General features: G+C 50.5%; 2 protein-coding genes across 7 annotated transcripts; one reads left to right on the plus strand and one right to left on the minus strand.

The window, feature by feature from the left end:
* Positions 1–2,818: 2,818 nt before the first annotated feature.
* Positions 2,819–16,281, plus strand: SV2A (synaptic vesicle glycoprotein 2A). Of its 4 annotated transcripts, XM_047847990.1 has the most exons (13): positions 2,819–2,921; positions 6,442–7,396; positions 8,693–8,873; positions 9,704–9,855; positions 9,967–10,100; positions 10,735–10,824; positions 11,064–11,174; positions 11,344–11,432; positions 11,735–11,899; positions 12,092–12,225; positions 13,118–13,324; positions 13,932–14,091; positions 14,495–16,281. In XM_047847990.1, the coding sequence occupies exons 2-13, from the start codon at positions 6,775–6,777 to the stop codon at positions 14,676–14,678; spliced, it is 2,229 nt and encodes a 742-aa protein (XP_047703946.1). In that variant the 5' UTR covers positions 2,819–2,921; positions 6,442–6,774; the 3' UTR covers positions 14,679–16,281. The 4 variants fall into 4 exon arrangements, with proteins under 4 accessions (XP_047703946.1, XP_047703945.1, XP_047703943.1 ...); XM_047847987.1 differs by lacking the exons at positions 6,442–7,396; positions 8,693–8,873 and having other exon boundaries at positions 2,846–2,921; XM_047847989.1 differs by lacking the exons at positions 6,442–7,396; positions 8,693–8,873; positions 9,967–10,100 and having other exon boundaries at positions 2,840–2,921.
* Positions 10,964–20,476, minus strand: BOLA1 (bolA family member 1). 3 transcript variants are annotated; one of them, XR_007149804.1, is made up of 5 exons: positions 20,252–20,476; positions 19,688–19,906; positions 13,411–13,512; positions 12,464–12,540; positions 10,964–11,162 (listed from the first exon to the last, which is right to left on the minus strand). XR_007149804.1 is itself a non-coding variant. In XM_047847994.1 (4 exons), the coding sequence occupies exons 2-4, from the start codon at positions 19,901–19,903 to the stop codon at positions 12,526–12,528; spliced, it is 333 nt and encodes a 110-aa protein (XP_047703950.1). In that variant the 5' UTR covers positions 19,904–19,906; positions 20,252–20,476; the 3' UTR covers positions 12,219–12,525. The 3 variants fall into 3 exon arrangements, 2 of the variants coding, with proteins under 2 accessions (XP_047703950.1, XP_047703947.1); XM_047847994.1 differs by lacking the exon at positions 10,964–11,162 and having other exon boundaries at positions 12,219–12,540; XM_047847991.1 differs by lacking the exons at positions 10,964–11,162; positions 12,464–12,540; positions 13,411–13,512 and having other exon boundaries at positions 19,167–19,906; positions 20,252–20,363.
* Positions 20,477–21,112: the final 636 nt, after the last annotated feature.

The raw sequence follows: 21,112 nt of genomic DNA on the forward strand, positions 1-21,112 counted from the left end.
CAAGGCTTGATAAGAGCAAGAAAGGAAACAGGGCAACTGCAAGGTTTCTGGCCTGAACACCTTGATGAAGAGTTGAGAAAGACCTCAGTCTGAAGTTTATTTCTGGGTGTTACATTAGAGATGCTGATGAGATATCCATGCGGTGATACTGACTTGACAGGTGGAGATTTTGAGTTTGGGCTTGGTAGAAAGGTCTGCACTGGAGACATAAATGTGGGAATCGTCACCACATAGACAGTACAAAAGGCATGGGATTACCTGAGGTGACAAGGGAGAATACAGTAGGCGGAAGGGGGGGAAGGGGCCAGGACTGATCCCCTAGGAATTCTTATGTTAATGGACCCAGCAAAGGGGACAGTGAAGCAGCTGGTGAGCTGCATGGGTCTGTGGTTCCTGGAAAAAATGATGAAGTCTTTTCTCAGCACTGGAAAAACATATACTACCTTTCTCTCTAAGATTACAAGATTTCTATTTTAGCAAGTAAGGGATAAGTGGAGAGTATGCAAAGTCACCTTAAAGAGAAAAACCGGCTCCCTGCCAGCAAGGCTTGGCTGTAACCTAATTGAAAATATTAACATATTTAAATAAAGAATGTATCAACCTGAAGAGGGGTCAGCAATGGAAATCTAGTAAAGGGAGAGTCGCTGAGGCTCACACAGGCATAGCCTTTCCAAGTACCATCCTGGAAAGAGTGCTTTAGCCAACAGAATGAGAGTAGTCCAGGAGGATTGGCAAGGCTGCCCATACATAGAGAGGGGAGTGGAGAACTGTAGCCAAGAAGAGTTTTCTGAACCCATTGGCACAGCTCCTTCCTGGGGATGGCCAGATGCCATTAAAGATAAAAATATTCCTGTTCGGTTATGTCATTGTGCATCTATATGTTGACATTCTGATTCTGATTTGGCTTAAAGAAGAGAATGTGCTGGACATGAGTCTGAGCAACGGAAGATTTCTCATGGTAAATGAATACGTATGTATTATGGCTTTATGTTTCAGTAAATTGTAAACTTCGTTGGCACAAACAGGTATTTCCAAGATGTAGTTTTGAAGTCTGTGAAACCCTGGCCCACATCCCTATGAGAAATGACGTAAGTATAGCCTTTTTTTTTTTTAATAATTAAGTCAGAACAGCCATTTCAGAGGAAATTCCTTGCACATCTTGTTTTCTAAACGTTTGAACCTGGGCCGAATTGCCAATATTCCAAGATGTCCACGAGAATGAGAAAATCTTCTTTGAAAAAAACTGAAAAAAGTGAACTTTTGCCTGGTCACCACTTCTCCCTACCAGTCAAGGAAGTACAAATCTAGCCCAGCTCATCAGCACCGATGAACCTCTTTTTTTTTGTTGTTGTTTTTTTTGTTTCGATGAACCTCTTTTTAAAAAACTTACCTAATCTTCCTCTTTTTCCTCAATAAAAACCCTGAGCCCACTTCCTGTAATTGGGACACTTTTTGGGTTTCAACCTAAACTATGTGCCCTGAATTGCAATTCTGTGATATGAAATAAACACTTTGCCTTTTGAACTGGTTTCTTGTTTTTAGACTGAAACAAGTCTAAAAGTTAGTGGTAAATTCAACACTGCAAACGCCACCTGCGAGCTCTCTTGGGACACGGCCCACCAGGCCTCTTCATGTAACATATTCCAGCATTCTGAAGCCTCCATTTTTATCAAAGTAGAATCACACACTATTAAACCCGAAAGGGAGCTGATACAGCCTCTAGTGCAAGCCTGGCACTTTCCAGATGAGAAAACTGAGGTTCAGAGAGGCAGAGAACTTGAGCCCACAGCTTATGGAAGTGAGAACCCAGGTCAGTGCACTGTCCAGAGTACCCTAAGCCCTTACCTAGAATAGGGAGACACATTCAGTATGTATATCCCCAAACCACCCAGCTCCCCTCACCTCTGAAGCAGGGTCGATCACCTAGCGGGATGTCTTGGATCTCTGAGCCCAGGTTGTTGGTACAGGGGCAAAGCAAAGAACTGAAACTAGTTCAATCCTTCCTGCCCCAGAAGCAGGTGTGTGTGTTTGTGTTTGTGTGTGTGTGTAGTAAAAGAAATTGGATAGAGCATTGAGGGAGGGAGTCCCTCTTTGAGTCATTGGAGCAAATTAATAGAAGGAGAAGGTAAGGCCTGTAAATCCCGCTCAGCTTCGTCCCCCACTCACCTCTGCTGCTACCAACTGAATGGAAGATGGGAGGTCTGCACTGGCAGTAAATAACCAGGACTGTTTCTGGTTCTGGAAAAAGATGGCAGGGATCCAGGAGTCTCACCTCTTGACAGTTCAGGATTAAAAACTTTGTTATTCCGGCGTTCTCTAAAATGGCCAGGTAAACTCGGATTCTGAGCACTCTGGATCCGGAAGAGGGCTGTGGGAAAGAGGTTTGGCTGGGAGTGGAGGAGAAAGGGAAAGAGGAGGGTGCTTTGGAGACTGAGAAGCCCTCAAATTTGTGAGTCCTGCCCTACTAGGGATGGGGCGCTGAGAAAGGGTCTGCCTCGTTCCCCACCTCCCTTTCTGCCTTCCCACTTGTCTCCCTGACAGTATTCTTGCCTTAGTTCCTTTCATCTTTTATTCGGAACGGGCTGGGAAGGGCTATGTGTGTTATCTCCAGCTGTGCCTGTGACAGTCCCCTCTGCTGCTTCATCGTTGCTCCCCGGTGCCCTGAGGCCCTCCCCATCCTCTTTTCTTCTGCCGCTCCCCACCCCCCCAACAATGGTCTCTCCCGGTGCTCGGTGGCGCTGGGGGGTTGGGGGGAGGGAGGAGGCGGGCGGAGGCGGGGCCGGAGCGTGGGGAGTGGGGGGGGGGGGCAGGTCTGCATTGCCGCTTCCCCTGGTACCCGGAGCAGTCGACGCTGCCGCCAGCCCCGCGGCCGGGACCCCCGCCCTCACCCGGGACTGCCTTACCCGGGGCACCCAGCCCAGGTGAGACCCCTCTCTCAAGTCTCTTACCTCCACCCCGCCCGGGGCAGAAGCATCCTTGCCTTGCCTTGCAGCCATTTTATCCTCCGATGCTTTGCTTGTGGGGATGGTGACCGTCCCTGCTTTAGGGGTGAGGGGGCCGGTGGTGGTTTGAAAGGACATTTAATTAAGTTGCTGTGCTGATCAGAATATATATATGGAATAAGGGTGTTTTTCTCTACCTTAGCCAAGTCCCTAGTACGCTCTCAGATATTGACAGGTTTGGGGGGGAGGAGGATTTAGGTGAGGTAGGGTTCCCTCGAAGTCCAATGCCCTCCTCACCTTGCACGCCCCCCACCCCCGCCATAAGTGACCTTGGCTGGGGCCAGAGAATGGATGCTGCCTCAGTCTGCTCCCCTGCACTTGGGCGGGGGTGGGGGGCAGTGGAGGAAGGGCAGGTGAAGGAGGGAGGAAAGGGAAAGGAAGAATGGAAATGCTGGGTAGAGAGATGGTAAACGACCAAGGTCGGGGGCACGCGTAGCGGGGCGGGGGGGGGGGGGGGGGGGACTTGGGCAGTTGCTCCTAGGTGGGGGGAAGGGGTGTTGAGTGATGATGGGCACCTGCCCAGAGGCAGGACTAAGCGGGGGAAGACACTCCGAGAATGGATTCAGTCAACTCTAGGGGCTCCTCTGTTATGCCAGAGCAGAGGCGAGACGGGGTGGGGGATGCTGGGGGCTATCGCGGCAAATGCTGGTAGGGGCAGTCTCTTGCCTTTGCTTGTGGAGGTCTCTCCCTGTCTCCCTGCCCCTGTGTTCCTCTGTTGCGTGCATTTTCAGCTGACACCTTTTCCCCCCTCCGAACTGTGAATGCTCCATCTTCCTAACCCTTGCGGTAGGATGTAGGGAGGGGAGGTGCAGCCTTGGGCGTCCTGGGTGGGGGGCTGAGGCTCAGTCACCCAGCTGTCACAGGGAGCGGTGCTCCAGCACACCCCGCTTCCTTGTACCCTCCCCCCTCTCCGTGGTTGTTTTGACAAGTGACTGCTTCTTAATGACCTTGCCACCTGGGCTAGGGAGGGTTGGGGAATCCGGGTGACCCCCAAAGTCAGGGACTTTGATTGGGGGTGGGGGCTTCTGGACCCTCCTATAATCCAGGGCAGAGTGAGTCCTCCTGAAGGGAAGCATCTGCTCAGGAGCCCCTCCCCCCCTTCTGCAGGAAAATCTCCCGGGCACATTTTGCCGGCCAACCTTAAAGGGCCGTGTAACCCGGAGTCTTGTCTCCTATAACCTCCACCTCTCCAAGCCCCATCTCTCTCCCACAGGCTTAGCCACCCTGTGCTGCTTTGGGGCTAAAAATAGCACCACTTCCTCACCAACCTAAAGAATTTGTCTTCTTTCTCTCCCTTCTGACCTCCTGGCTCATCGGCCCTGGGGGAGCTGGCTGTTGAGACATCCTATCCTGCTGTGGCTCTGGGAGCCTTATCTACCCTCCATGCACCTCTCAGGGGTAAACAGTATTGATAAACACAGGATGTGGTTCCTGATGGGTCTTTTTGTCTCCTTCAGGGTTTGGGGAGGGCGGGGGGGGGGGGGGGGGGAATCCTAGATGGGAAGGAAAGGAGAGGAAAGCAAATGGCCATGCAGTGGGGGGATTCCACTTTCCTCTCTTGCATGGGGGTGGGTTTGGGCCTTGAACCATAAAGAAAAGAAGGTGACACAGGGGTCACTGGTTTTGGTCATTGTGGTCCACTGCTTACATCTGGCCTGAGGGGCTAAGGCTATGCTTGCCAGTGCTTCTCTCTGAGCCATGTAGCATTACTTATCCCCTTCTACCAGGGCTACCGTGTGTGCGTGTGACATTTAATGAAGGCCCTGGATGGGTGGGAACAGGAGGCAGGATATTTTTAGGGGAATGATCTCTGATCAGAATCTAGTCCTACTTCTTCTGCTTCTCTGAATGAAGGGGTGGGGGGGTGTTCTCCTATGTTTCCCTCTGGAGAATGTCTTTTTTGGGGGGGAGGCCCAAGGCCCCCTTCATTCTATACTGGCCTCCTACGCAGTGCGGTATTTGTGGACTCCTTTTTCCTTGACTCCTGGAGGAGGAGCAGAAAGGATTAAGGGGGATTAGGAAAGAAGGCCCTGGAGAAAGGAGGTGTAGCTATAGACCTTAGCCCCCAATGCTGAAAAAGTATGTATTTGATCAGCCATTTCTGTTCCTGCCCCCACCAGGGAAGGGGCTCATGGATGATGTCCTGAAGCAAGGTGGCAGGAGCCAGACATCACCTCTTCTCCATGACCTCAGGTTCCAGGTTTCCCTTTTTTTGAGTCTTCCCTTCTTTGTCTGGAGGGAGACAATGTGGGCCCATCTGCTGGAACTAATTTGAACACAGAGAGGTCTTGGGACTCTGTTTTGGGAGGATACTGGACAACAACATCCAAGTATGACCCCTACTCTTCCCTTGCTGCTTCCTGTTTCTTTCACATTTTTTTCAGTCTAATAGGAAGGAAGGAAACTAATTTATAGAATATCTACTGTGAGGTTGGATTCTCTTGTGGACTCAGAAAACTAAAGATTATTACCCCCAGTTTAAATATAAGGACACTGAGGTTGAGGGAAATTAAATAATTTGCCCAAGAGCAGTTAGCAAGTAAGTGACAGAGCTGGGATTTTAACTTAGGTCACCTAACTGTCATGTGCTTTGCACTGAACCAGCTTTCCCTTGCCAGTATCCCTTTCTGCTCCTTATCCTCATAAGCATCCAGACGTGGCTTTTGTTCTGGGGTCTTGTGAGGGAGTAGAGGGGATCGCACTGTATTATTATCATCACAAAGAGCAATAACCAACATTTCTTAATCGCTTTTTATGTGCTAGGTACTATGGTAAGGAGTTATACACATTATGTCATTTAATCCTTACTTTCCCCTTCTTAAATAAGAGGAAACTGAGGCCTGGCTGTATGGGGAGATGGCCGAGGTCACTTAGCTAGTAAGTGCTGAAGCAAGAAGTCAAACCCAAGTCTGTCTGACCCTGGAAGGGAATTTTCACCCACTGAGAAAACCCTTCCTTGTGGGAACCTGAGGGGAAGACCCCGAGAGCCCCATTTGAGATGCCATCAGTGGATTGAAGTCACAGGCTGGAGGACTTGATTCTCCTTTTACACATTCTCCCCCCAGCTCTTCCCCCAGTAAGCAAGCCAGACCAGACTAAAACAGAATTATGGTTTCTCATATTTCCTGTTTTGTTCTTTGCAGTTTGGTGGTAAAGCAAGGGGTCTGGTCTTGATGTGGGGCAGGCAGAAGGAGGGCTCTAGATAGGTGACCGTGACTCTAGAGCGTATCTCATAGGCCTGATCTCCAAGGTCAAAGTGAGGGGATTTATACTGAATGATCCACAGCTGGCCCAGGGAGGCATCCCTTTTTAACTGTGTGCAGGCTTGAAGCAAGGAGACCATCCGTATCACATGGTCTTGGTTGGGGCTCTGTATTGGCCTTCTTTACCATTTTAGGCCTCACCACCTCCTTTTTTCCCCCCCTCTTATATTTTCTAGATCTCAAGAGGCTTCTTGAAGAGAAGTAGGCGGCCTTTCCTGAGTTATCCTGGCTCCCCATCTTAGCTTGCACAACCTAGCTCCCCCTCCCCTTCCCATTCTGCTGTTCCCCTTTTCCCTTCCCCATGTATCCAACTGAACTGGCCAGAACTCCTCTCCCTCCTTTCCCTTCCTACACACTCACTGGCCAGGTCCTATTTGCTCCTATTCTGTGCCCAGAGATACCTGAATCCACTTCATCTGAGTAACTGGGGGAAGGAATCTTTCTGACTTCACAAGTCCTTGAGCAGGGAGTGGAGGAGGAGTCTAGTGAAGCATTCCCAAAGACCCATCATGGAAGAAGGCTTCAGAGACCGGGCAGCTTTCATCCGTGGGGCCAAAGACATTGCCAAGGAAGTCAAGAAGCACGCGGCCAAGAAGGTGGTAAAGGGCCTGGACAGAGTCCAGGACGAATATTCCCGCAGATCCTACTCCCGCTTTGAGGAGGAGGAGGATGATGATGACTACCCTGCCCCTGCTGATGGCTATTACCGTGGGGAAGGGGCCCAGGATGAGGAAGAAGGTGGTGCATCTAGTGATGCTACTGAAGGCCACGACGAGGATGACGAGATCTACGAGGGGGAATATCAGGGCATCCCCAGGGCAGAGTCTGGGGGCAAAGGCGAGCGGATGGCTGACGGGGCTCCCCTGGCTGGAGTAAGGGGGGGCTTGGGCGATGGGGAGGGCCCCCCTGGTGGCCGGGGGGAGGCACAGCGGCGGAAAGAACGGGAAGAACTGGCTCAGCAGTATGAAGCCATCCTACGGGAGTGTGGCCATGGCCGCTTCCAGTGGACACTCTATTTCGTGCTTGGTCTGGCACTGATGGCTGATGGTGTCGAGGTCTTTGTGGTGGGCTTTGTGCTGCCTAGTGCCGAGAAAGACATGTGCCTGTCGGACTCCAACAAAGGCATGCTAGGTAAGACACACTGGGGGGCCCTCCAGCCCTGTCCTGCCCCAAACTCTAGAAAAACCTCTGCTCCTGAGAACCCCTGTCCTTACCGTTCCCTAGGACCCCGATCCCAAGATGTCCCCAGAGGGCGTGGAGTTCCTCTGCATGCTCATCCCTCACAAACCCTCCTCTTGGGGTTGGGTCACAGTGAGATTGTTTGTGCAAGAGAGGCTTGGGGAAGGGCAGCTGGGCTGGGGCTTGGGGCAGTGGCTGGGTGGTGGTCTGCTTAGTTAGTTCTGCAGGAGGTGGCCATGGTGGGATGGGCCCCTGTTGGGTGTTTCTTCAGAGACTTCCCTTCTGTCATCTTGCTCCTTTTCCCTGATCAGGGAAACAAGAAGTCAGTGTCCAAACTCCCTAGTTTAAATGAGGAGTCAGTTTAGTAGGGTGGGGATCGGGGAGGAAGCCCAGGTCTGCCTTCAGCCAGAGAAATTGGACATGCTTGCTCTTGGCAAGCCTTGGGAGTGTTCAAGGGCCAGTGAGTGGTCTCTAATGGCTCTTCCTGATGTGGACCCTGGGGGAGGAAACCGCCTGGACTCACCCACAAAAGGTCTCTTGGTCTTGCACTGCTCCCAAGTTGCCATGAGATGTTGGGGAGATTCCCACTCCTTGGGGCTTGGCTGAAGAATGGGTAAAATGCAGAGTTTGGAGTAGATTGATTTTTAGAGTTATTCCAACTCTGAATGTAGGAAGGAAATAAGGAACAGGAGAGTTTTAGGACCAGAAGCATTGGAGCTGGGGGAGTAAAGCACGGGTTCTGTGGGGGGGATTTTGTAGGGGGGACTGAAGAAATGGAGGTGCTTTCCTAGGGACACAGGAGATCTCTCCTGCTGCTTTCAGGACGTCAAGGCAGGGAGGGAGAGGGGACCCTGGAAAGGTCTGGGAATTTGGGTAGATCCATTACTCCTTCTAGGCAAGCCAGAGATGGGGGTGTGTTGTGTGTGTGTGAGAGAGACAGAGACAGAGAGACAGAGACACAGTGAGAGATGAGAGCAAGCAAGAGAGAGCAGGAGGGAGAGAAAGAATTCTGGGGGGTCTCCCATGTCTGCATTCCTGCCTTTGAATCTCTGGTCTGCAGAGATGACATTCCGTGAGCAAAGACAGAACTCTCACTTGCTCTCATCTCTGGGTAGACTTACCTATCCTAGAAGTCTTCCAGCTCCTCAATCCATTCTGCTGCAGCTCTAGCTCATCTAATGCTCAAAAAGTGAGCGAACTGAGGCGTGTCTGCTCATACCTCTGCTGTCTCTGTTTCCCTCCCTGCAGGCCTTATAGTCTACCTGGGCATGATGGTGGGAGCCTTTCTCTGGGGAGGTCTGGCTGATCGGCTGGGTCGGAGGCAATGTCTGCTCATCTCGCTCTCAGTCAACAGCGTCTTCGCCTTTTTCTCATCTTTCGTCCAGGGTTATGGCACTTTCCTCTTCTGCCGCCTCCTTTCTGGGGTTGGGTGAGTGGCCACCTCCTAAGCCCCTGGAGGCAGTCCTGAGGGAGGACTGTGCCTTTGTCGCCGTTATGTTTCTAGAACCCAGCACAGTGCCAGGCACACCAGATGCATCTCAAATATGTATGAATTGAATGAATGAACTCCTTTCTCCTACCGTCTTTAGGCCAGCTTCCCCCTGTCCTGGACCCACCTACCGCCTGCCCAGAGCACCATTCCATGTCTCGTCCACTCCTGAGTCCTCCACCCCACCCTCCAGTTCCATTCTGAGCCTGGCTCCATGACGAGAGGCCTGGTGGGTCTCAGCTGTACCCCTGGGTGCCTGTGAACCCTGGAGTTATCCCCTTCCGAGTCTCCATCTTTCCTGCATTTGACAGCAGACCTTTCTGTTAACACCCACAGCTGCCAGAAATGTGATGCGTTGACCCACCACACTCCCACACTCCCTGAGCCGTCTGCGTGCATTCTTTGCCCTGTCTGCAAGCTCTTTTCCGGCCTGCTCCCTCATCCCTGCCCTCGGACTCCTCTTTGCCTAGCTTTTTCCTGTGGGGATTTTCCCTCTTTTCTGTAATCATCTTCTGTCTCTTGCAACTCAGTAGCCATCTTCAAGGTTCAATGTTTGTTCCTTCCCTTCCCCTCAGACCTCCCTGCCTGTTCCCCAGGGTCCTGAGGATGGGTGCGTAACAGCTGGTGGTGAGGGAATGTATAGGGCACTGTGTGAGAAGTCTCTTTAACAAGGTGTGGAAGATGAAAGGCACTTGGGGATCCAGAGCACTGGGGCAGGGGATCAGAAATAAGGCCATTTTCTAATGCTGAATTCTCACAATGCTCCCCAGGATTGGAGGGTCCATCCCCATTGTCTTCTCTTATTTCTCGGAGTTTCTGGCCCAGGAGAAACGTGGGGAGCATTTGAGCTGGCTCTGCATGTTTTGGATGATTGGTGGAGTGTATGCAGCTGCTATGGCCTGGGCCATCATCCCCCACTACGGTAGGCAGTCCCCGGGGAACGCACCTCAGCCTCTCTCCCTCTTCTCCTGTGTGCCCTGTGGTGGGAGCCCCCAGCCTCTGGCCTTTCTGATGCTGTGACTGTCCCTGCCAGGGTGGAGCTTTCAGATGGGGTCCGCTTACCAGTTCCACAGCTGGAGGGTTTTTGTCCTCGTCTGCGCCTTCCCTTCTGTGTTTGCCATCGGAGCTCTGACCACACAGCCTGAGAGCCCCCGCTTCTTCCTGGAGGTGAACGGGGCCAGGGCTAGGCTGGGGGAGGGGCAGCAGGGGGCTCTGCTCAAACACTCACGGTGGGTTTGGTTTGTGGGACCCTCACAGGGCCCATACTCCTGGGGACTTTATCTTGCTTCCTTTTTCTTACATTGTATCTCCAGAGGGGCTCTGTGGGTGGAGAAACCAGGGTACCTGCCCAACCATGGGTGGTTTAAGATGTTGCAGGTGGGCGCTCTGCCCCTGACTTTATCACTCAAGAGAAGTTCCCACCCTGTGCTCCTTCCCCCTCCAAGTAGATCTTGGTCCAGAAGCTTAGGATGCTGTCCCTTCTCTGACAACCTCCCTGCCCCTTGCCAGCAATTCCCTTGTCTTCAGTTTTCTCTTTCCATTGTTCCAGGGGATCCCTAGGACCTGTAGTTGTAGCTGTCTCCTGGACTCCCCCTACGCTTGCTCAAGTCTTATTACATTTTGCTGTACCCCTGCTTGGGGCTCTTTAATTGTGGGTGATGTACACACCCACAGGTCAGAGGTAGGGGTGGGAGACTTTTTGTGTCCTGTGACTACAGAAGCCACACTGGAGGAAGGGGGTCTATTACCCTGGGTCAGGGAGGAGCTAACCTGGAGGTGGGAATTGTGTCTGTGGCTCTAGAACGGGAAGCATGATGAGGCCTGGATGGTGCTGAAGCAGGTTCATGACACCAACATGCGAGCCAAGGGACATCCTGAGCGAGTCTTCTCAGTAAGCCAAAGCCCCTCCCCTCAACCTCCAAGGCCCTCAAGCCCCAGCCCCACCTAGCCCCTCTCTGGATACCACCCCCTGCTTCCCTACACATCTCCCACCACATTCTCCTTCAATGTCCTCTCTCAGAGTATCGCATCCACCCACTGCTGCCATTTTGCTACTGTTTTGAAACTGAAGCCCCTGGATGGGGTTGGGAAATAGACTATGTGACTGCTAACCGCTTCTCTTGACCCCAGGTAACTCACATTAAGACAATTCATCAGGAGGATGAGTTGATTGAAATCCAGTCAGACACAGGGACCTGGTACCAGCGCTGGGGGGTCCGGGCCCTGAGCCTGGGAGGGCAGGTAATGAAGGACGGTGTGGTGAAGAGAGGGAAGGAGTGGGAGAGGCGGAGACAAAGGCCTGTTTGTGGGGTGAACTGAAGGGAAGGGGGACGGGAGAAAGTGGGGGACCTGGGGTGGGAGTGTTAGAAGTCAGTACAGCTGCTATCTGACTTTGTTTTGTTCCACCTAGGTTTGGGGGAATTTCCTCTCCTGTTTTGGTCCAGAATATCGACGCATCACTCTGATGATGATGGGTGTGTGGTTCACCATGTCATTCAGGTGAGGAGGTGTGTGGGGGCAGTGGGGATCTAAGTCCTGAGGGATGAACGGAGGTTAGACAGTCTGGGGTGGGGTGGTGGCAGGGAGACTGTTAGGCCAATGGAGGAGCAAATGGCTGGGAGATGAGAGTACAGTGGGTGGGCAGAAGAACCTGAAGTCCCTGAGACCAACAGCAATGAAGGGAGGAGTGCTGAGGGATGAGACTGGAGAGGCAAGCAAGGTCCTGACTCTCCACCCCCTCATTTGGGACCCTCTGGTTCTAATCGTGAGCCCATCTGATTCCATCGCGCTTGACTCTTCAGCTACTATGGCCTGACTGTCTGGTTTCCTGACATGATCCGCCACCTCCAGGCGGTGGACTACGAAGCCCGCACCAAACTGTTCTCTGGGGAGCATGTAGAGCATGTGACCTTTAACTTCACTCTGGAGAATCAGATCCACAGAGGGGGACAGTACTTCAATGACAAGTACGTGGGGACGCTTACATTTCACTTCTTCCCTGTTCCTTCTACCCCTTGTCTCTTGCATGGGTCTGGGAGTTTGGAGACAGGGTCTTTGGGAGTAAATACCTGTGGTTTCTCCTCAATTCCAAGGGAGTGAGTCTTGGAGGAGGGTATGAGGGTAAGGGGGAAGTGTTTCTCATCATCCTGGCCTTACAGGTTCATTGGGCTACGTCTGAAGTCAGTGTCCTTTGAGGATTCCCTATTTGAGGAGTGTTATTTCGAGGATGTCACTTCGAGCAACACATTTTTCCGCAACTGCACATTCATCAACACTGTGTTCTATAATACTGGTAAGATGCCTTGGCTGGTGCCTGTCGGACCAAAGGGTTGAGTGGACCTTGAAGAGGGGAGAAGGAACGTTCCTCACTCCCTAGTTCAGGGTTCACAAACTGAGCTCTCTGGGGCCCTGTAGGAAGGTGGTGTGGGGGCCTATTATCTACCACCAATAATTCCAAAAATTGAATGGACACTGAACATTTTTCTGTAATAGTTTTAAGAATATCTGGCAAAAACATCAAGTTTCTTTACCTTTGAGCTGGAATTAAAGCAAATCTGCATTGTTATCAGCGTACTTTTGAAGTGGGCAAAACTCATTCAAACAGGGCCTTCAGGGGAAAAACAACAACAAAAAAAAGGAATATTTTCTGGGTAAAAGGTTGCGAATCATTACATTAGTCCAGTTTTTTAAAACAGTGATTCTCAAACTACATGCACATGAAATGCTACTTTGCCAGCTAGACTGAGGTTCCCACCCCTAATGGCACTGGGTGAGTTTTTCCCAACTTGCAGGGAAAAATAATGGAAGGGGCTTTTAATGATTTTTAATATTTTGCTTGGTAATTTTTCCTAAACCCATGGCACTGCTACTGCTTATAGTCAGCTAGGGCAGACCAAAAGAATGAAAAAGAAGCAAAGATTATTAACGAGAAAACTTGGAAACAGCCAGTCCCACTGTTTCATTTCATAGACTATGGTCATTTTCTGCTGTAAAGATTTCTAGTTCCTATGATGATATTATTTGACGTTTTACAATGAAGGCCCTGAGCAGTTTTGAGAGCCCCTTCCCCCCCCCCCCCCCAACTAACCCCACAAAGGCAGAGTCCTGAGCCATAAGCAGTAGCAGCTTCCCCCTGCCTCTCACATTTGCTGTGATTGCCTTCCTGTCTTGGTTTTTGCCCGCAGACCTGTTTGAGTACAAGTTCGTGAACAGCCGTCTGGTGAACAGCACGTTCCTGCACAACAAGGAGGGCTGCCCACTAGACGTGACAGGGACTGGTGAAGGCGCCTACATGGTGTACTTTGTCAGTTTCCTGGGGACGCTGGCTGTACTTCCTGGGAATATCGTGTCTGCCTTGCTCATGGACAAGATTGGCAGGCTCCGAATGCTTGGTAAGGGGGTGGGTGGGTGGGTGGTGGTGTGTCAGAACTGATAAGGGGGCTGGGGAGCAGGGTGAGGCTGTCAACAGGCTTCTTACCTTATTCTGAAGGAACAGCTTAGCTAGAGAAGGTTCTCGCTCTCGTGTCTTCTGCTTAGGTCTTGGCTGCAAGATGGGGTGGGGCCTGACCTGGAAGTTTCTCTGGGGGAAAAAGGAGGTAGACAGATTAGCAAGTGCACCGGCTTTGAGGTTATGGGTGTTGAATCTCAGCTCTACCACTTAACCTTGGCCAACATACTTTATGAGCCCAGCTGTGTCATCTGCAAAACGGGGGTGATGATAGTACCTACCCCATTGGGTTGATGTATTAGATCAATGCATATAAAGCATCAAGCTGCTTGACCCATAGCTGTCATTGAAGAGATGGTTGTTACTGATATTATCAATAAAAATATAATTATAAGGAAGGATGGGGATGGGTGAAGCGCCTTCCTTTTGAGTACTCTGGGAAAAAGATCTCATCTTGAGCTTCCCTCAGACCTAGTTTGAGGGCACAGGGTGGGTTGTGGATGAGCATTACTTGGCCAGGTTCATGCCACTCCCTCATTTCCTGGCTCTAGCTGGCTCCAGCGTGATGTCCTGTGTCTCCTGCTTCTTCCTGTCTTTTGGGAACAGCGAGTCAGCCATGATCGCTCTGCTCTGCCTTTTTGGGGGGGTCAGCATTGCATCCTGGAACGCGCTGGACGTGTTGACTGTTGAACTCTACCCCTCGGACAAGAGGTAGTTGGAGTGTCGTGGGGGCAGGGCAGCCGGTTTAGGGTCTACACGGCGGCGGCGGCGGGAAAGTGGGGTGAGGAGGCGGCTGAATGGGAAATCATCCGTAGGGTTAACAGGATATACTTTCCCATTGAATTTCTGCTCTAAGAGCTGGTAGCTTTTGTATTCACTCCTTGCAGCCTGAACTATTAACCTAATTTTTTGGTCTTCTTTTCCCTTTGCCTCCCAATCTGTATTCCCTGATGTACATGCCTCACCTCTCTGATCTTTCCATCCTTCATCTCCCTTTTGCACACTGCCTGCCATCTCTCCTTCACCTTCCCACCTACTCACCTGTCCCCTGCAAACCCTCCTATGCCTCTTCCTTTGTCTCCCCTTTGCACTGCACTGGGGGTCTCCTGAGCAGGACCACAGCCTTCGGCTTCCTGAATGCCCTCTGTAAGCTGGCAGCTGTGCTGGGGATCAGCATCTTCACATCCTTTGTGGGAATCACCAAGGCTGCCCCCATCCTGTTTGCCTCAGCTGCCCTTGCCCTCGGTAGTTCTCTGGCCCTGAAGCTGCCCGAGACCCGGGGGCAGGTGCTGCAGTGAGAGGGCCTCAGGGCCTTTGGGGGTGGCAGGCACACTGTGAGACCAACAGCTCCTCCTTTTCCCTCCCTGCCCTGCCATCCTGGCCCCAGAGCCCCCACTCCCCACGCCCCTGTGTTCAGTGTCTTAGCCATGTGTGTGTGCGTATGCATGTGTGTGACCCCGTGGGCAGGGATACAGGGAAGGCTCCTTCATCCCAGTTTTGGGATGCAGCTCTACTCCCCACCCCTTGACGTGCACACCCTTCTCCCCCAGTGTTAGTGAGGGGCTCTAGCTCTTCCTGGCTCCAGGGGCTCCAGCACAGGCTTCCTGCCCTCCCCCCCATTCCCTCTGCCTAGGCCCTGGTGAAACCATGGGCATGTGGTTATGCTGGGAGCTGGGGCTTGGTGTAGTCCATGGACCAAAAGAACTTCTTAAGAGTCAGAAAGGCCGCAGGTGCCCTCTCACACCTGGATGCTGGGGGAGTAGCAATAAACCTCAGCCCCCTGGCCTCCACTTTCCCCTCAATTTGGGCTATAAGTAAGAAGCCTGAATTTTATCAAATTAGCTTTCTGATTCTTATTTATTTATATATTAAGTTCTGAGGCAGCTCAGCAGGACTGTGTGTGTGAATGCATGTGTAACACTTATGTACGTGTGTGTATGTGCCGTGGGGCGGGGTGTCACCATACTGTCCTAAGATACAGCCAAGGATAATCTCAGTGGACACACACACTACTCTGCCTCCCACAGTACCTCCCCTAATCTTATTTTTGTGCCAGACCTGGGAGGGAGGTGCCCCAGGCCAGGCTAGGATAAGAGTCCCACAGTCTAGAGAGACCTGAGGGCACCTGACAAGGTCCAAATCCTCCCCTCCCTCAAGAAGCACAGGCCTCTGGAGTGAGAGGCTCCACCCACTATAGCACAGACAGGGACAGCACAGCTGCCCTCCCACCCCTAACCTGTCCCCTCACACGCAGGGTAGCAGGGGAGGGAAAGAAACCAGGCATATGGTCAAACCAGCAGATCAAAAAGCACAAGGAGCTGGGGTAGGGGCAGGAGGCAGGGGCCCTCCCAGGGACTCCTCTGAAGGGGGAAGAAGGTTAGACAATAAGCCAGGGACCCCTAATGTGGGACCAGAAGCCTCAGTTTCCCTGTCTCACCCTTTCTACAAGATACCCCCTGTAGGTTAAGCTGCCCTTGCCCCACCCCACTCTGTGTGGCTGCTTTCTTTGGTGCCCTCCTGCCCTCCACTGTAGCTGTGATGTGTTGTAGTTTTTAGCTGTTTGTAAAACGTTAAAAAAAAAAAAAAAAAAGTGAAAAGGAAAAGTGAAAACAACAACGAAAAATCCAAATTCATCTTCCTCATGCTGCGTCTGGTGCCCCCACCCTATAGTCACTCCCCCACATTTTGTAACACTGACCCAGGTGGGGACTGTTTAACTCTTTGGTGTCTGTGCTCAAAGGACTGCCTTCTCCAGTGCCCAGTGTATGAGTGTGTACCCCCTTTCCTCACCCTTCATTTGCTGGACGCAGCCTTCTCCCTTCTACCCCCTGGAGGGACCCATCAATCTCTCCTGCTCTCCTGGGACACCCTAAACCCAACTCTGTTGATGTGAAAAATGAAATGAAAAATATTGATGAAAAATAAAAAGGAAATAAATCCTTAAGATCCAAAATGGCTACATCTCCTTCTTTGCCACTCCACCTACATCCTCTGCCTGCTTGGAAGGAAAGGTGGTGAGATGGAAATGCCATTCCTCTCTCCCCAAACTGAAAGCCAGAATAATATGATGCACCATATTTATTTCCTCAATTGGCCACTTTATCCTGACCTTTTCACTTCTACAGATGGAGGGTCTTCTCAGTCTCTGGGATTTGAAAACTTGGAGTAATGTCCTGCAACTCGATAGCAAAAACAACTAATAACCTGATTTTAAAAGGGGGCTAAAGACTTGAATAGACATTTCTCCAAAGAAGAACACAAGTAGCCAACAGGTATATGGAAAAATGCTCAACACCACTAACCATCAGGGAAACGCAAATCAAAACCACAATGAGACACTTCACACCTGTCAGGATGGCTATTACCAAAAACTATCCCCCCCCCAAAAAAAAACCCAAACACAACAAAATACTAAAGGTGTTATTGAAGATGTGGAGAAACTAGAACACTAGTACACAGGGGGAACGCAACATGATGCAGCTGCTATGCGAAAGAATATGGAGGTTACTCAAAAAATTAAAAATAGAACTACCATATGATCCAACAATCCCACTTCTGGGTATTTATCAAAAGAACTAAAATCAGGGGTGCGTGGGTGGCTCAGTCGGTTAAGCGTCAGACTTCGGCTCAGGTCATGGTCTCACGGTTTGTGAGTTTGAGCCCTGCGTCAGGCTCTGAGCGATCAGCACAGAGACTGCTTTGGATTCTATGTCTCCCTCTCTCTCTGCCCCTCCCCTGCTCGCGGTCTCTCTCTCTCAAAAATAACCCTGAAAAAATAAAAAAAAAAAAACCCTGAAATCAGGATCTTGGCAACATTAGTACTCCCACGTTCACTGCAGCAGTATTCACAATAGCTAAGACATGGAAATAACCTAAATGTTCATCGGCAGATGAACTGATAATGAAAATGTGGTATATATACACAATGGAAAGCCATTCAGCTTTTAAAAAGGAAATTCTGCAATATGTGATAATATGAACCAATCATGAGGATATTAAGTCACATAAGCCAGTCGCAGAAAGTCAAATAACAAATAATTCTATTAGCTGAAAATAGTTAAATTCATAGAATCAAAGAGTAGAATGATGGTTGCCAGGAGCAGGGAAGAGAAGGAAATGGGGAGTTACTAATCAAAGAGCATGAAGTTTCAGTTAAGCAAGATGAATAAGCCCTATAGATGTGTATGACTGTACCTATAGTCAATGATAATGAATTGTATTCTTAAAAATCTGTTGAGAGTAGACCTTATGTTGTGTTACCACCATAATAAAACAGAATTTACAAAAATAAAATTAAAAAAACCCTAAATCAAAACAAAAATTTATGAGCATTTCTTGAGGATAGAGCCAGCTTTCCTCCAAATCCTCTTGTGTGTCTTTTAAAGATAGATTCCAGATTCCATTCTTGCGGAATCAGAATTCCCCCTCCCCTTTTTTTAAAGAGAGGGAACCTAGAATCCACATTTGAAACAAGCTCCTGTGGGAATTCTTATGTTAGGCTATCTGGAAATCACTGCCTGGGTGTTACCCTTGACTCTCCCTTTTTTTTTTCTTTAATGTTTATTTATTTTTGAGAGACAGACGTGAGCAGGCAAGGGGCAGAGAGAGAGGGAGACACAGAATCTGAAGCAGGCTCCAGGCTCTAGGCTCTGAGCTGTCAGCACAGAGCCCTATGTGGGGCTCAAACTCACAAACCACGAGATCATGACCTTAGCTGAAGTTGGACACTCAACTGACTGAGCCACCCAGGAGCCCCTCATATTTCTGTTCTAATCAAGACATTTTCTGACTTTTTGTGGTAGCTCTCAAAACTTCTTCCTTTCCATTCCTACAGCTGACCTTGAAGTCAGGGTCCCATTTTCACTCTTGGTTGCTCTCTATGCTTCCAATCTCCTATGCCAACCTCCTTACACATCACTGCCAGAAGGATTTGCCCCAGAATGCTCTTTGGCATGTCCTTCCTCAAAACTCTTCAATGACTTCCTATTGTCCAACCAGATGCAGTTGAAACTGTAGCTCAAAATGGTCATGATGTATGTTAATCTTTTTCTTTAGTATCTAGATTCTCTTGCCACATTAAGGTCATCAAGGTACTTATCTAGACATCACTTGAGCTCCCCTCAGAAATAGGACTTTAGAAGGCTTGTAAGAAAAAGGGCTATACAAAGTTTTCTCCATCTTCTATACTCATATTCCATGTTATCTTTTCACTGCCTTAGTGTGTTTTCACTTGTCTTGTAAGGATTTTTCTGTTTTCTTTTTTAAAGTTTATTTATTTTGAGATAGAGCACAAGCAGGTGAGGGGCAGAGAGGAGAGATAGAATCCCAAGTAGGCTCTGCACCATTAGCACGGAGGCCTACGCAGGGCTCGAACCCACAAACCGTGAGATCACGACCTGAGCCAAGATCAAGAGTCAGGTGCTTAACCAACTGAGCACCCAGGCATGCCTCATAAAGGATATTTGTGAGAAACAAATGCAAATCCTTTTGGAAATGGGTAGGCTGATAGAAAACCAAACATTCTCCCAGTAGGAAATTCAAATATACTTATAACTCCTGCCTCGTCCAATCGGTGGCTGCAGTTTCTATGCTTTGCTTGAGCTCTTCCCCCTCCTTATAACATCCTTCCTCTCTTTTCTGGTTTAATTCTGTGCTTTCCTTTAAAGATCCAATTACGTCACTCCCCACAATGAAGCCCTTCTTGACTACTCTAGGCTACAGGTATCTTTTCCCAAGAACATCTGTAGCACTCATTCAACAGGCCATTATCAACACAAAGCAGTGTATCTCCTATGATAATTTATCTTTTAATGTACAGGATTATTTCCAACTCATCAGGTCTGGTGATTCCTTAGTCACAATTTAACATAAAACGACTAGGCAGCTTTTCCTAAATAGTCCAGGGCAAGGGCAGTGGTGAGTGATTCTCTTTCCTTGGATAAGCTTTGATCTGAAATGAGTTGCTATCTCCAGAGGATATATATGTACGTGCTGGCTGAATGGGGCCCAAGGATCCTTGTCCCTTACAAACACCAGACCGTATTGAAGGGAAGAAAGCCCGTAGTTTATTCCCAAACCATTAGGATCCTAGTCTTCCCTCTCTGGGGGCTCAGGGGGTTCCGCGAGTTTTCTTGCTCCCACCCAGGCAAGGGGGGCTTGCGTCCAGTTGAGGGTTCTCCTTCCACTGGGCGGGGGTCCGTGCCTGTATGGCCAATGCGTGGACCGGCCCAGCCAGCTCCTCAGACAGCGCAGCGTGGACCAGCCGGTGCCGTTGCAAGGGGCTCAGTCCCTCAAAGCGAGAGCTCACCACCGCCACGCGGAAATGTGTCTCGCTGCCCGGTGGGACCGCATGGCCGCCGCTCTCGTTGCGCAGCTCCAGCACCTCGGGATTCAGGGCCTGCTCTAACTTCGTGCGAATGGCTGCCTCGACGGGACCGACAGTCCCCAACCCGGCGCTGCTCCGGGACAGACAGACACGACCGGCCATCGAGAACAGGCGCCCGACCAGCTGCACACTCAGCATCCGCTAACGCAGAGACAAGGCCCAGAGCAGTGAGGGTCTGGGCCTTCCACCTGGTGAGAGCCCCGTCTCCCACCTCCAGCCGCCCACGTCCACACCCGGCTCCCGCAGGGTGCCCGCCTAGATTCCAGACACCTCCCCTTTCCTCCGGGTGACGCGGGGGGGCGGGGAGGGGAGGGTTGGCCTCCAGCCGCGGACAGCAGAGAAGCGACGGGGGGCAGGGGTTGGAAAGGGCCTCCGAGAGGCACGTTTAGCAGGAGTGGGCTGGGGGTTGCAAAGGTAGGGTATGTGCAATTCCGGGTTGTGGTTGAGCCACTGTCCCCTTTGAACCCCAGGCTGGGCCTTTTCTACCTTCCACTCAGCCTTGGCTACCGCAGTAGTCGCTCACAAACCCGACTCCTGAAGTTCTCGGCGAAATGCGGACCCCGCGTCTTGAGGCACGCTGGGAAATGGAGTTCTGACTACGCGATAGTAGCCTGGGCAGACGCCACGTGATGCCCCGAGGTCTCACGGGAATTGTAGTCTGTGATTTTCTTTTTTTTTTTCCCCCAACTCGTGGTTTTAGGTTTTGAAGCAGAATGATGCAAAAAACAAACAAAACAAAACAAAACAAAACAAAACAAAACAAAACAAAACAAAACAAAACAAAACAAAACAAAAAACCACCGCCGGGAATTCCTGCGCAGTTGGGACTGCTGTTATTTGTTGCATTTTATTGTCATCTAGCTGAATTCCTTTATTTTATATACGAGAAAATGGAAGCCCATTTCATTTACTGAATACATAATTACTGAGCGCAGACCAGTCCTGAATAAAGCAGGCCCTGTCTCAAGGAGTGTACAGAACCCTGAAGATGAGCAAGTAAGCAGGCAATTACAATACCGTGTGCTAAGTGCTATGATGGGACTGGGAGAACAGGATTCCAAGGAGTCATGTCTCCCAGACTTGAGGGTGCAGAGAAAACTTCAGAGGAGATTTTAGGGTAACAGTCTAGAAGAGACAGCACGAAAGCCTATCTCAGCTCCTCGCAGTCAGGCTGTGGTAGTTGCACATGCAGAGGCCAGAAGAGGGAACTTTCGGGGAGTGGTTACTTTAGGTGTACTTAGGTGTAGTTGGAGCCCACGGGGCAGAGATGATGGCGATGGGAAGTTAAGTAGGAAAGCCTGCCTGGGAGAAGGCAGGGGCTAGACCATACTGGGCCTTGTGGGCCAG

Source organism: Prionailurus viverrinus, unplaced genomic scaffold, assembly GCF_022837055.1.
Source record: "Prionailurus viverrinus isolate Anna unplaced genomic scaffold, UM_Priviv_1.0 scaffold_50, whole genome shotgun sequence".
In the NCBI taxonomy this organism is placed as follows: domain Eukaryota; kingdom Metazoa; phylum Chordata; class Mammalia; order Carnivora; family Felidae; genus Prionailurus; species Prionailurus viverrinus.

Bases quoted from the DNA above. Each gene is read 5' to 3' on its own strand.
- SV2A (XM_047847990.1), top strand. From the start codon at position 6,775: ATGGAAGAAGGCTTCAGAGACCGGGCAGCTTTCATCCGTGGGGCCAAA. The intron at 11,175-11,343 runs GTAATGAAGGAC...TGTTCCACCTAG, and splicing joins CCCTGAGCCTGGGAGGGCAG to GTTTGGGGGAATTTCCTCTC. The intron at 12,226-13,117 runs GTAAGATGCCTT...TTTTGCCCGCAG, and splicing joins CACTGTGTTCTATAATACTG to ACCTGTTTGAGTACAAGTTC.
- BOLA1 (XM_047847991.1), bottom strand. From the start codon at position 19,903: ATGCTGAGTGTGCAGCTGGTCGGGCGCCTGTTCTCGATGGCCGGTCGT.